The sequence below is a fragment of the Leopardus geoffroyi genome, chromosome D1 (assembly GCF_018350155.1).
Source record: "Leopardus geoffroyi isolate Oge1 chromosome D1, O.geoffroyi_Oge1_pat1.0, whole genome shotgun sequence".
NCBI lineage: Eukaryota > Metazoa > Chordata > Mammalia > Carnivora > Felidae > Leopardus > Leopardus geoffroyi.
Genome location: NC_059329.1, coordinates 63,736,953 through 63,750,804, shown reverse-complemented (window position 1 = coordinate 63,750,804; position 13,852 = coordinate 63,736,953). Strand labels below are relative to the sequence as shown.

At 41.6% G+C, this 13,852-nt stretch overlaps 1 protein-coding gene and 1 long non-coding RNA gene across 2 annotated transcripts; one reads left to right on the top strand and one right to left on the bottom strand.

Moving 5' to 3' along the window:
- Positions 1-350: 350 nt before the first annotated feature.
- LOC123601306 lies at positions 351-1,482 on the bottom strand. Its single transcript, XR_006714048.1, has 2 exons — positions 1,256-1,482; positions 351-1,115 (listed from the first exon to the last, which is right to left on the bottom strand). It is a non-coding gene; the product is annotated as an uncharacterized LOC123601306 (long non-coding RNA).
- A 47-nt stretch (positions 1,483-1,529) lies between these two features.
- MRPL17 (mitochondrial ribosomal protein L17) lies at positions 1,530-2,953 on the top strand. Its single transcript, XM_045484347.1, has 3 exons — positions 1,530-1,792; positions 2,092-2,160; positions 2,512-2,953. The coding sequence occupies exons 1-3, from the start codon at positions 1,532-1,534 to the stop codon at positions 2,785-2,787; spliced, it is 606 nt and encodes a 201-aa protein (XP_045340303.1). The 5' UTR covers positions 1,530-1,531; the 3' UTR covers positions 2,788-2,953.
- Positions 2,954-13,852: the final 10,899 nt, after the last annotated feature.

The window sequence follows — 13,852 nt, the reverse complement described above, 5'->3', positions numbered from 1 at the left end:
ACTGAGTTCAAGCCCCACCTGGGGCTGCTGACAGCTCAGAGCCTGGATCCTGCTTCAGATTCTGTGCCTCCCTTTCTTTCTGCCCCTCCCCTGCTCATGCTCTGTCTCTCTCAAGAATACATTTTTTTAAACATTTTAAAAATTAAAAAAAAAGACTTTTCCTAACTACTTGTATATCTGTTGCTTCAGACGAAAGAAACTTCTCAAAACTAAAATTAACAAGAAGTGTTCTCTGGTCACTAATGAGGAAAGAGAGAGACAAATCTAAGTGTGCTGTCCACTGAACGTGAGTGTGTGAAGACCAGTGTGTTGGTCTCCTACTACTTCTATAACAAAGTGTCACGAATTGGGCAGCTTAAAACAAATTTATTGGCTCATAATCTTGAAGGCTGGAAGTCCAAAATCAATGTAACAGTTGGGCCATGAATTCTTTTAAGGATCTAGGTAAATTTTTGTTCCGTGCCTTTCTTTTTAGTTTCAGGCGTTTGTCAGAAATCCTTGGCAATCCTTGGCTTGCAACTGCCCAACTGGGATCGCTGACTTCTTGGTCACGTAGCATTCTCCCTGTGCGTGTCTCTAGTCTGCACAACGTTGTCTTCACTCTGTGCCTGTCTCTGCACTTGTGTTCTATGAAGACGCCAGTCGTTTGGATTAGATGCCCACCCTACTCCAGTATGACCTCATCTTAATTAATTGCAACTGCAATAATCCCCTTTCCAAATAAGGTCATATTCTGAGGGAAATGGGGTGGAGGTTGGGAAGGGTTAGGGTTTAATATATCTTTCTTGGAGGGTGGGGGAACACACAATTCAACCCACAACGAGGAGCAATTTTGACAAAGTGATTGCAAATTTGCAGACATTAAGGCTTAAAAACAGAAAATCAGACCATTACTGCACTTTAACACAAATGCATAGGTATGTTTCTTACGTTTTAAAAAAAATACACTGATGCAAGTGAAAAGTGTTAACGCATTAGTTTTCCTTAGAGTGCTGTCGTTTTTTAATTGGGATCGTTACTGTGTACTTTAACAAAAGAAAATTTTCACTAGCTGCGCTTCTTTTCTGAGCATCATTGTTATTCGTTTCATTTCACCATTATAACGAAAAATAATTCTGTGGAAAGAAAAGTCACGCTTAGGGAGTCAGACACGCTGGCTCGCCAACGCTGGGGACGGGCAGAACCGCCGGCTACAGCGCCGCCACCCCGGGGGGGAAGGTGGGAAGATGGGGGGGGCTTCACCTCAGATACTCACTTTCCCAGCAGGCTCCGCGGCGGAGCTTCCCGTCGCCCTAGAGGCCACAAGACGACTGACTTAGCCCAAAAAGAACTGGACGGCACGCATCGTCCCACACTAGGTGGCGCCTGGTTCCCCTGCCCGACGCTGAGAGCTCGGAACGCCTTGAGGCCCGCCCCCCTCACCTCCTCTGGAAGGAGCTAGCACCTCTTCTCCGCCCTCCCCCAGGTTGCCAACGAGGCAGGCTGTGATACTCATGCGCAAACACGTCCACCACGCACCTAGGTACAGCGCATGCGTCCTCTCAAACCCGTCTCTCCGCAGCTTCTCCCTTCGAATTTCCAGTTCCGGCCTCCCAAGGGCGGAGACAAGCTAGGAATTATGCGGCTATCGGTCGCAGCCGCCATCTCCCATGGCCGCGTATTCCGCCGACTGGGCCTTGGTCCGGAGTCCCGCATCCACCTGTTGCGGAACTTGCTTACGGGACTTGTGCGACACGAACGCATCGAGGCGCCATGGGCGCGCGTGGACGAGATGAGGGGCTACGCCGAGAAGGTGAGGGGCGGGGTCCTCTAGTCCACCGCGCGCGTCTGACCTGAGATCCGGCTGGACTTGGGAGAGAAGTGGCATAGCCCTGGTATCCCCTGCCCAAAGGCTGGATCCCTTATTACCCTGAGTTGAGTCCACTCCTCCGGCCCCCAAATGGGCTACTGGTGAGAGCTGCGGAGTTAGGGGTGGCCTGAATTAGCGGGATGCCTTGCTAGGGGAATGAATGAGTTGTGGTCCGGCACTAAAGGAGTAAGATTTGCGCCTCCTTTCTTGCTCGGGTTGAATCAGTGATGTTGTCTTCTCAGCTCATCGACTATGGGAAGCTGGGAGATACCAACGAACAAGCCATGCGCATGGCTGACTTCTGGCTCACGGTGAGTGCATCCATCCTGTCTGCCTCCCATATCTTATCCTTTGCTCCCTGTGGGGAAGGGGATTGTTAGAGGAAGGACGACTGGGCAGAATTAAGCTAAAATACTCACTTTTACGGACACATATTGTAAACTAAGTTAGAAACGTGTGCCTTAAGTTAGTTGAATGCTATGTGAATCAACCTGCACAACTGCCTGTAACCCCTCTGTGTTAACTTTGACACTACCGCTTTAGGGGGTGGGAGAGTTCAGTGTGTACATGTTTGGACCCTGCTTTGGGGAGTGCTGAAAGTTCAATGTGTCACAGCAGTGGTGCCTGACTGTCCTCTCTCCCGAATAACTCTCCCCCTCTAGGAGAAAGACTTGATCCCCAAGCTGTTTCAAGTACTGGCCCCTCGGTACCAAGGTCAGAATGGGGGCTACACGAGAATGCTGCAGATCCCAAATCGGAGTAAGCAGGATCGGGCCAAGATGGCAGTGATCGAGTATAAAGGGAACTGCCTCCCACCCCTGCCCCTGCCTCGCAGAGACAGCAACCTTACACTTCTAAACCAGCTGCTTCAGGGCTTGCGGCAGGACCAGAAAGCACGCATCCACAGCTCCCACACAGCTCAAACACCAGGGATTTAACTGGAGCCAAAGGGTGTATAGCACCCTCATCAGTGCCCATGCTCACAGTAATCTCTAAGAAAAACTGGAGCTAGAGTCATTTAACGGACAGTCTTAATGGAAAAGTTTCTGGGGAACCAGATAAATCATCTCCTTGCACAGTAGATAAAATTCATTATATGAATGTGTGTGTATGTATATATATATATATTTTTTTTTTTCCTCTCCTTGGGATTTCTGGAGAATGAGAACTATCCAAATGCTCAGTCTCCTTGGGTTAGTGAATTCCCTGCTTATGTTTCTGGCTCTTCATTTGGGTTGTTTGGTTAGCACAGTTTTGTTTTTCTTAATGCCAGTTTATATGGGGCACGTATCCTATAATTCCAAACTGGCCTCCAAAGGTGATTGAGTTTTGACATCTAGCATAGAGATTGAGCCCCTAGGATTTCTTAGAGAACGATTACTCCCTGACAGGGACCTAGAATTGAACACCTAGAATTGAACCTTCCATAATAATCTGATACTTTGGGAAACTTCAAGACACACTACAACTATTCCTCTGTTTCTAGGCAGGATCACATATTACCCCCATGTGTTCCCCTCAGCCCTGAATAGACCTTAGAGGACAGGACCTGAGAACTCGGATGTACTACCGTCCTGGCCAGCGTCAGTGGAAGCATTCAGTAAAGGATAAGCCCCTTCCTCTTGGAGTTGGGGGTGGGGGAATAAAGGAGATAGTTGAAGTAGGAGAAGGATTAGGAAGTTAAACGTGCTGGGAATTTCCTGGAAGCTTTTATTGTTGTCAAATCTGGGCTTCTCTGGGAATTCAGAAAAGGGAAATCCGGCTTCCGAATGGCCACGGCATAGGAGAAGTAGGAAGCTCCTTTATATCCACTAATTATTGTGAACCCAGACTTAGCCCAGCCAGGCTCCCCATTCCTCAGGCTCAAAGGTTTGACCAGGGTAGTAGTCATGGGAAGACTTGTAACTATCATTTCCTGCCTGAACACTTGACAGCAAGGCCTGACAATTCCTGTATCTCTAGCACAGTGAAAAGAAGAAATTTCATCTTAGGCTGGACCTTCAGAGTGTAATTGGCTTGCTGAACCTAACCATTGTCAGAAAATAAGGTGAGGGTCGAGGGGGTCACTGATCTAGTGACAGAGCTCTATGCTATGTCACTGCAGCCGCTCTAGGCTTAAAATTCATCTGCTCCCAACAGGGTTCTTCCATCTCTTTCCCTCTAATTTGTCCTTCACACTATTGCCAGAAAGCTCTTTCTGACATGTTTTTAGTGGCATATCATAGATACACAAAGCATTTTTTCAATAAACCTACAATTCTGAATGCTTCCCCCAAATTCACCCCCTTCCTATCCTCTTGGCATGAACATTCACCTCACCTAGATATCTTGGAGTAATCCCCAACTCCTAGAGAAAGTACTTTCTTTAGAATTAAAACCGCATCTGTTAAGTATTATCACAGGTGGGTTATGGCTGGACTCTACTAGCTTTTCCTCTCAGTCCCCAGAAACAGACCTCCCCTTGGGTCTTTCAACAGTTCCTGAGCATCTAAGCATCTGCTACTATCCAGCATCATTTTAGTCCCTAGGGATACAATCTTGATCAACTGTTTGGTATATGTCAGGCCCTAGGCTAGGTACTAAGGATATAGAGGTGAGAAGAAACAATCTTTGCCATCAAGGAACTCACAATCTAAAGTGCCACTTCTGCTGCCACGATGGCCTCAGGGACAGTGCATCTTTAATATTTTGGCCCATAAAAGAATACATGAGTCCTAGAACAGTTACTAAAGGCTCAGGGATAACACAAGGGAAATAAACAACAACACATCCGTTTTCTAATCTGGCCTGTAAATAACTTTTTTCACCTCGGTGGAATATGCCCTCAAAATCCATCTCAGTACCTCTTTAATAAATTCCAAACCCTCAAGAGAGGGGCCCAGATAAACTGGAGTTCCCTCTTTACTTTCACAGGTTCTCTGTCTTGGGCCCCAGTTCTTTATGGCAAGGTTGACAGCTATGCCCACTTCTTTCAAAAAATGACAAGTGTACTCCAGCTTCACCAAACCAGTGACATAATGTAGTACAGCCCAGTATCCAAAGGAGACACTACAAAAGCCAGGCACTGCTTACTTACACATATTCTATAGTCAAATGAACAAGTCTTGTTGCTTTTATTTCCATAATGTTTCTAAAATCTGCAGTCATCTCTCCCTAGTCTGAAATCTAAGACATCTCTATCTCGGATTACTGCAAAAGCCTCCTTCCTAACTTGCCTCCCTCCACACTGCACATGAAGTAAGAGAAATGTGATGTTTTAATTCTCTGATGATCTGCAGTGCCTCCTTTCCTATGGGGAAAGAATCCAGGTCCCTTTCCTTACCATGGTCCCCTTGGTGACCAGGCATCTGTTCACTGCTCCATTTCCCTCCCTTGCCTCCAATTTTATGTTCAGGAAGCATGGAAGTCCTTATTTTGACTTTCCCTGTGCAGAGCTCCCCTTATTACCTTTTGTTCATGCAGTCTCTACCACCCAGAGAACTCTCCCCCTTTTACCTGCCTAACTTGTACATGGACTTTTGGCATTGGGGTGGCTCCTCTGACCATCCCCACACCTAAGTTCCTTGCTTTGTGAACCTAGGTGTTGCTACAATATTTCTGTAATGCCCTGAATTTACCACGTTGCACTCTAGTTCCCTACAGCTACAGCAGTTGGTTCCCAAACATTCATTAGTCAAAGGTAGTCCTAGTATTTCCATTCCCTTGCTGTTAATGGGCTCAGCGATGGACAGGCCTAAACTAATTTGAAGCAGTAAGAATCCGGTCTCTACTGTGCTTGATAAGAATAAGGTAGCATGTTATTGTGAGTGCCATAACTGGCTTTAGTCTGAAGATAACAGAATGGTAGGTCAGAACAACTAAGAGAAACTATATAGTAATAATCGTTAGTGATTCTTCCCACTTGCCCTGGGTTTTCTGTTAATTGCTACCAAAACTAATCTGATATATTGATTTGTACCACTGAGCCTTTAGTGTTTCTCAAAAATGCTTTACTATGACCCACAGATCAAAAAATATTTTACATCAGAGTACTATTCACATATATGTAATTGAAGCAAAAGCATCACAAAATATTATTTACCTTAACAAATATGATGCACACTGATATTGTCAACTCTTTTCTTGTTACTTTTTTAAAATGCTGGTACCAGTTCACTAAAATAACTTTTACAACTAACGGTTTATAACCTGTGTTTTGAAAAACACTGATCTGAACCAATATTACAGTGACTCACCGTTACCTTTGCTGGATAAAATCCTGACTTCTCTCGTGACACAAAGGCATTCGATGGCCTGGCCCAGCCGCCTCTCAGCCTCTTCTACCACTATTAATATGCTATCCTTCCTAGGAAATTACTTCTTCTCTGAATATATCATACCTTTGTGCACAAGGCTTCTACTATAGCTTGCCTCCTTTCACGTTACTTCTTACTAATCATGTGATTCTCTCCTCAGAAGTCACTTTTTTGAGGCTACCTCCAAACTTCACACAACCCTCCAAACAGAACTAGGTTCCTCCTTGTGTGCAGTTACAGTCTTCTGGGCATATGCCTATCAAAGTGCCTGTCTGCTTCACTGACTCCACTCAGCAGAGGTCTCAAAGCCGGGAACTAGGACTCAAATCTGCTGGATAACTCTTCCTACCATAGGACCTGATTCATAATATGCTTATTAAGTGAGGAGGAGTGAGCCATATGTTATCCATGACATTCAACTCGATAGCTGAGCTTGACAAAACCAATAAACATGGTACTATGCAGGCACAGTGCTAAGCTACACTGCTGGAAATACCAAGACTAAAGAAATGGAGTCCTTCCTCTCCAGGGATTTACATGCTCATAATGACTGTCAAGAGTGCGTGTGTCTTGCACGCATGCTCACTCTCTTGCTCTCTCGCTCTCTGTCTCTCTCAAAATAAATAAACATTAAAGAAAAAAAAAAGAATGTGTGTGTTTAATTCATTTCCCACACATTTCATATTCCAACTTCCTGAAATATTTCTAACCAACCTATCGGCAGAAGACACCTATACTTTTCCCAAGTTTTAACCAGAAGCTGAAATGATGTCTCTTGTGACTTATTCACTGAATTCCCCCAAGCAAAACTAGACATATTCCCGGTATTTCCAGTAGTCCAGTTTCATGTTGCACATCCTTCATTATAGCAATGACACAATTACATTGTTCAGCACCCATCACTAGATTGCAGACTCCTTGGGGGTAGAGGGACATATCTAATTTACTATCATGCCACCCAACAGAGAACATGGGACAAAGTGGGCATCTATAAATGTCTATTGACCGAATCAGTGCATTGTGCTAAGTTTGTCAGCCTAGGTCTGCATTTTGGTTGGGCTCAGTAATTCCTCCCTTCCCTGGTTTCCTCCCATTTCATCTGAAAAAGAACTTCCTGCAAAGCTGATTGCCCATTGTTCACTGCACGATAATGTTTGTACCCTTAGGCTTTCCTCTCCCTGCCCTTAAATGCACGGGCATATTATAGCTCTCCTCTGACCCTGGGACTTGAATTTGGTAGTTAAATTTCAGATGCCCTAATAATAGAAATGGTCTGTGTGTTATATTTCAAGGGAAAAAGTTTAAACTTTTCTGACATTTTAAATTCTGTTCCATAATACATGTTTAATATAAAAACTAGTTTTCCTCTTACAAATTAAATATTGTAAATTAGACACACAAGTTTCCTGTCAAAATTGATGCTATAGGAAGATAAGCCTGTTTACACTGTGGCTTCACATTTACCCTGACACACTACTGTGTAGCCCAGCACAAGAAGCACAACGTTGGAGTTTTACTGCTATTCACTTTCAAGGAGATGAAAATACAAAAAAAAAAAAAAAAAAAAATGTTCCTAGAGATATCACTGAAAATTTTCTGCCATTGTTCTGACTTAATTTGTAATTGCTTTTGCTTAAAATGATCTCAGAATCTTTCTTACAAGTATTTTTTTCTTTTGTCCCAGAAGGAAAAATGGTTTCATTTTTGTATGTGCTGAGTTTGAGATGCCTGAGAGCATCTGGAGCTTAGGAAAGAGTTCTTCACTGCGAGAACATTTTGGGAGTTGTTGGCAATTAAAGCTAAGGAAATGGATGGGGTGACTCAGTGTATATATAGAAGGAAAGGAGGCTGAGATCAGACATTATGGGACAGACAGGATATAGAAGCTATGAAGAAGACTGAGAAATTGCCTTTAAGATAGGCAAGAGAACCTGCAAAATTCACAATTTCTAGTACAATGCACATAGGCACTCAAAAAAATAATGATCAAATCTATTTAGCAAGCGTATTCCTTCTACATTCAAAGCACTATGGAAATACAGAAAATACAGAGACCCAGCTGGCCATTTGGAGGGAGAAGATCATATAGTAAGACAGATACTATGAAAGTGGTGCACACAGGCATACTGAGTACCAAGAAAGAAGGTGAGCGTGGAATTTTTCAGAGGAAACAATACAAGGGCTAAATCCTAAAGAATGAATAGGTATTCATTAAGCATGGGGGAAAGAAGTCAGCTTGGAGGACATTACAGGCAGCAAGATCTGTAGGTATAAATGCACTGAATTATGAAACAGCATGGAGTGGTTGAGAAATTCCAAGTAAGTAATTTGGTACAGCTGGGATTTAGTATTTGAGGAAGAAGTGGAGGAAATGAAGCAGGAAAGCCAAGCAAGATCAGGTTACAAAGGGCCCTGTAAGACATGATAAAGTGCTTAGTTTTTATACTGAAGACCAGGGAAAGCCATGAAGGATTTTTAAGTGGGGAGAAAAGGGATCAGATTTACATTTCAGAAAGATTATTCGTGCATGGGTCAGAGGGGCAAGACTAGAAGCAAGGAAACCAAATAGGAGGCTAGTTAATGAATCCAGAGGGAGTTGGTAGAAGACTAGATGAGGCCAGAGGCAGGGGAGATGGAGAGAAGCTGACCAGACAGCTACAGAGGAGACAAGAGACTAGACATTGTTATGTGGTTACATGAGGTAGAGGAAGAACATAAGAGTCGAGGATGACACCAGGTTTCTACCTGGGCAGTTGGGTGGAGTAATTACATTCACAGAGAACAAGGATAGCAGAGGAAAAGCAGATTTGAGATCACTTTGAACTTGTTTGTAGGCATATTTGTGTTAAGGAGCTGTCTCGTGAACAGTTATTCTGGAGGTCAGAGGATATGTGTAAGCTAACAATACAGATGTGAGAGTCACACACAGGGGAGTTGAAGCAATTATACTAGATGAGATTTCCTACTCAAAAAATACACAGTAAGAGAAAAAGAAGGCCTAGGAGATAGCAACATTCAAAGGCCAGACAGAGAGAAAGAAACTCCCTGAGGAGGATGAAAAGAAGGACCACAACTAGAACATTGGTGTGTCAAAATCCAGAGAAAGAGGGTGTCAAAAATATCCATTTGTGTCTATCTCCCTCAATAGATTGAGTTCTTGGGGGCAGACACTAGATAATTTTGTATTCTCAAACCTAATGTTGGCCAGGCTCTAGAGTAGTGGATTAGTGAGTATCTTTAGCCATTGAACTTGGAAATGAGGATGTTCACTGCTGACCTCTGATAGAGCAGTCTCTTGAGAGAGGCAAAATCAACAATCCTAAAGACAACTTGAGAAGTATGACAATGAACGGGGCGGCGGGGGGGGGGGGGGGGGGGGGCACCTGGATGGCTCAGTCAGTTAAGTGTCAAACTCTTGATTTCAACTCAGGCCATGACCTCATGGTTTATGAGTTTGAGCCCCACATCGGGCTCTACTGACAGTGTGGAGGCTGCTTGGAATGCTCTCTCTCACCATAGCTCTCTGTCCCTCCCCCACTCATTCTCTCTCTCTCTCTCTCTGTCTCTCTCTTTCAAAATAAATAAACTGTAAGGAAAAAAAAAAAGAAAAGGGAAAACAGGGTAGAGATATACCAGCAACTTGAGAGGAAAGCAGATTTTAAAAGTAAATTTTGAAGGTTAATGTATTCACTTTTGTTGTGGTCTGAATGTTTGTGTCCTCCCAAAATTCATATGTTGAAATCCTAATGCCTGATATGGCAGTATTAGGGGATGGAGCCTTTGAGATGTGCTTAGGTTATGGTGAAGCCCTCATGAATGAGATTAGTGTTCTTATGAAGAAGACCCACAGAGATTCCTTGCCCCTTCCACCATGTGAGATAACTGGCTATGAACCAGGAAGAGGGTCCTCACCAGAACTTGACTGTGCTAGCACCTTGGTCTTGGACTTCCCAGCTTCCAGAACTGTGAAAAATAAATCTCTGTTGTTTATAAACTATCCAGTCTGTGGTATTTTATTTTTGGAGCCTGTAAAGACTAAGACAATTTTATGATAAGTACTTTTGCCAAGCCTTAGTTATGGTGACACTTAAGGGTATATATAAATTGAGAGAAAGGTAAAAAATCTTGGGTTGAGGGCAAAGGGGGAGGAGGAGAGCTGTCCTATTCCCCATTGTGGCTTTATGGAACCCCATTGGTTCCTCTACCTTTATTGAACATTCTCTTTTTGGACTCGAAGCACTGGTTATACCACCTTCTCCTGATGGTCTTCTGATGGTCTTGGCCTAAGCTGCTGAGGCATGCCTAGAGCACCTGCTGACCCAACAACCTACAGGAAGTCAGTTGGCAAAGCTTGCAGTTTGACATGTCTGCCTTTGATGAAAAAACATGTTAGTACAAATGAGGGGCGCCTGGGTGGCTCAGTTGGTTAAGCGTCCTACTTCAGCTCAGGTCATGATCTCCCAGTTCATGGGTTCGAGCCCTGTGTCAGGCTCTGTGCTGACACCTCAGAGACTGGAGCCTGCTTCGGATTCTGTGTCTCCCTCTCTCTCTGCTCCTCCCCAACTCATGCTCTATCTCTCCCTCTCAAAAATAAATAAACATTAAAAGTATTTTTTTTTAAATGAATGGTTAAGTTCAGTCAGTCAGAGATCTAACACGATGGGCTACAGCAGACAGACAGAGAATAGAATATCATGAATTCAAAATATGACTCAGAGGTCATGGAACTAGCAGAGATAGAAGTAAAACAGAAAGGCCAAAGGCATCTCTGGAGAAGTTTTACAAACACTGAGAATCAGCTCCCCCCTCTACCCTTTTTATAACAGGCTGTGTCATTCATGCTGGGCTGATTGGGGATAAAGATAGGGGAACATAGCTTCTGATCACTCACACATTCAGTAAAGTCTTAGGTCCAGAGTCTTGCTCATCATCCCAAGACCTACTACCATTCTATCAATGCGGATGCCCCATCCAAGACCCCACAGTTCTTTATTGTTCTTTCCTGAAACGCATTCATCCACCCCAGTCTCTTTAGCAGGACTCTGACCTTTCATGACCAGATCTACTTCACCCCTGATACTTTATCCTCCAGAAGCTCATTCTCTACATCCAGCTTCTTGCCTCTGGTTCTCTCATCCCCTTGCACACATACCAGACTTTCAACTTCTTGTAAATCTAGTTGAACTCTCTCTCCCTTTGTGTACCAGGCCTTTCTTCCTTTTCAACACAGCCTGGATGTCATGATCCAATACTTCATCTGTTCTCATGGCAGTTCCTATTCAATCCCATGCCTTTCTCTCCCACCTACCTACTAATCCCAGATTCCTCTTCTCTTGTGCCCTCATCACTGAGAGCTCTTAGGAAAAAATATTATACGACCATTGGAACTGGAATCAATAGAGCTGGACCCTGAGCACAACTCAACAAATCTGGATTGCTCAATCCTGTCATCTCTGTGACTCCACACTTTCTCTGCTTTTCTCTAACTCTTTGATTCACCTTCATCTCTTACTTAACCTCACCTCATACTTTAAAAAAAAAAAAAAATGGAGACTGTAGGCATCATCTTCTCAATTTCCTATTCTCCTGACCCTTATCTGCATCCAGGAACCAGGCAATTAGTTGAAAATCTGTTACTGAAGACAATTCATCCAATGACTATGCTACTCAAAAGTCACTCAGCAATTTTTTCAAATTTATCAAACTTGCAGTTTGACACCAAAATCCAATTTGATAAAATTATCAAGTCACCAAAAATGTTTCTGTTAATAACTTATCAAATTTATAGAAATTGTGTTACATGGGAAGGTTTAATAGCTTTGTGTCACAGTTTCAATTCATTTCAGTTTGACTTACTTTACTTTTAGTTTTAGTTTTATCAGTCTTTTCATTAGATCTGTTGTGTACCAGATTTCAGTCAAACTCTGTTGAATGTCACTTTTGGGTGGTGCTCATATCAGACACTTAGAATTCAGATGCCTAAAATAGATAATACTCACTTGATCAAGCTGATAAGTCAATCTATGAATTATGAACAGCTAAAAACAGCACTTTCTAATTCATTCTGTGAGGCAAGTATTACCCTATACTAAAACAAGAAAAAGACCTCACAAGAACACACACTCTCTCTCTCTCTCTCTCTCTCACACACACACACACACACACACCAATATCACTTAAGAATTTAGATGCAAAATTCCTCCACAAAATACTAGCAAACTGTATCCAACAACATAGAAACAGAATTATATGCTCTTAACAAGTGGTGTTTATCCCAAGAATATAAGGTTGGTTTACCATTCTAAAAGCAAGTAATGTAATACAACATATCATGTCAATAGAATAAAAAACAAAACCACATGGTTATCTAAGTAGACACACAAAAAGCATTATACAAACTCTGACACATTTTCATTAGGAAACATTCAATAAACTAGGAAAAAAGAGTTTTCTCAACATAAAAAAGGACATGTATGAAAAACGCACAGCTTACATCATACTTAATATTAAAAGACTGGGTATTTCGTCTCTAAAACCAGTAACAGGACAAGAATGTCTATTCCTACTACTTCTATTCAACATTGCATTGGAGGCACCACCAGAGTAACTGGACAAGAAAAAGAAATAAAAGACATATGTATTGGAAAGGAAGAAGTAAAATTATTATTATTTGCAGTAACATGATCTCATATGTAGAAATTACCAAAGAATACACAAAATAATAATAATAATAATAATAATAATAATAATAAAACTAATAAATGAGTTCAGCAAGGTTACAAGATACAAGATTGGTATACAAAAATTAATTGTATGCAAAAATCAGTTGTATTTCTACACACCAGCAAAGAACAATCCAAAAAAGGAATTATAAAAACAAAATTCTGTTTGTAATAGCATTGAAAAGAATAAAATGCTTAGGAATAAATTTAACAAAAGAAATATAAGATTTATACACTGAAAACTACAAAACATTATTGAAATAAATCTAAAAATGCCTAAATAAATGTAAAAATACACATTCATGGATTTGAAGTATTAATATTGGTGAGATGAAAATAGTCCTCAAATTGATTTAAGAAACTCAGCATAGCCAAAATAATCCTGAAGAAAAAAAAAAGAATAAAGCTGGAGGACTTTACTTCTTGATTTAAAAAAATTCTACCATATAACCAAGTCTGTGTGGTACTGGCATAAGAAATAGTTCAATGAATAGAATTAAGAGGCCAGAAATAAACCTAAATTTAGGGGCAACTTATTTTTTGATAAGGATGAAAAAAAATTAAGTGAAGAAAGATGTCTTTTCAACAAATGATGCTAGGACTAAATATCTATATAAAAAAGAGTAAAGTTGTATCCCTACCTAATACTACATATGAAAATTAGCTCAAATGGATTGTAGACCTAAAACTATAAAACCATTAGAAGAAAACATAGCAGTAAATTTGTCCTTGGATTAGACAATGGTTTCTTAGTTAGATATGATGCCAAAAGAATATGCAGCAAAAGGGAAATTAGACTTTATCAAAATTTAAAACTGTCATAATCCAAAGCGCACCATTAAGAAAATGAAAACAATCCACAGAATGGAAGAAAATATTTGCAAATCATATATCTGATAAGGAACTTGTACCAGGACTATATCAAGAATCCTCATCTCTCAAAAATAAAAAAGACAAATAACCCAATTTTAAAAAGGTTTTGAATA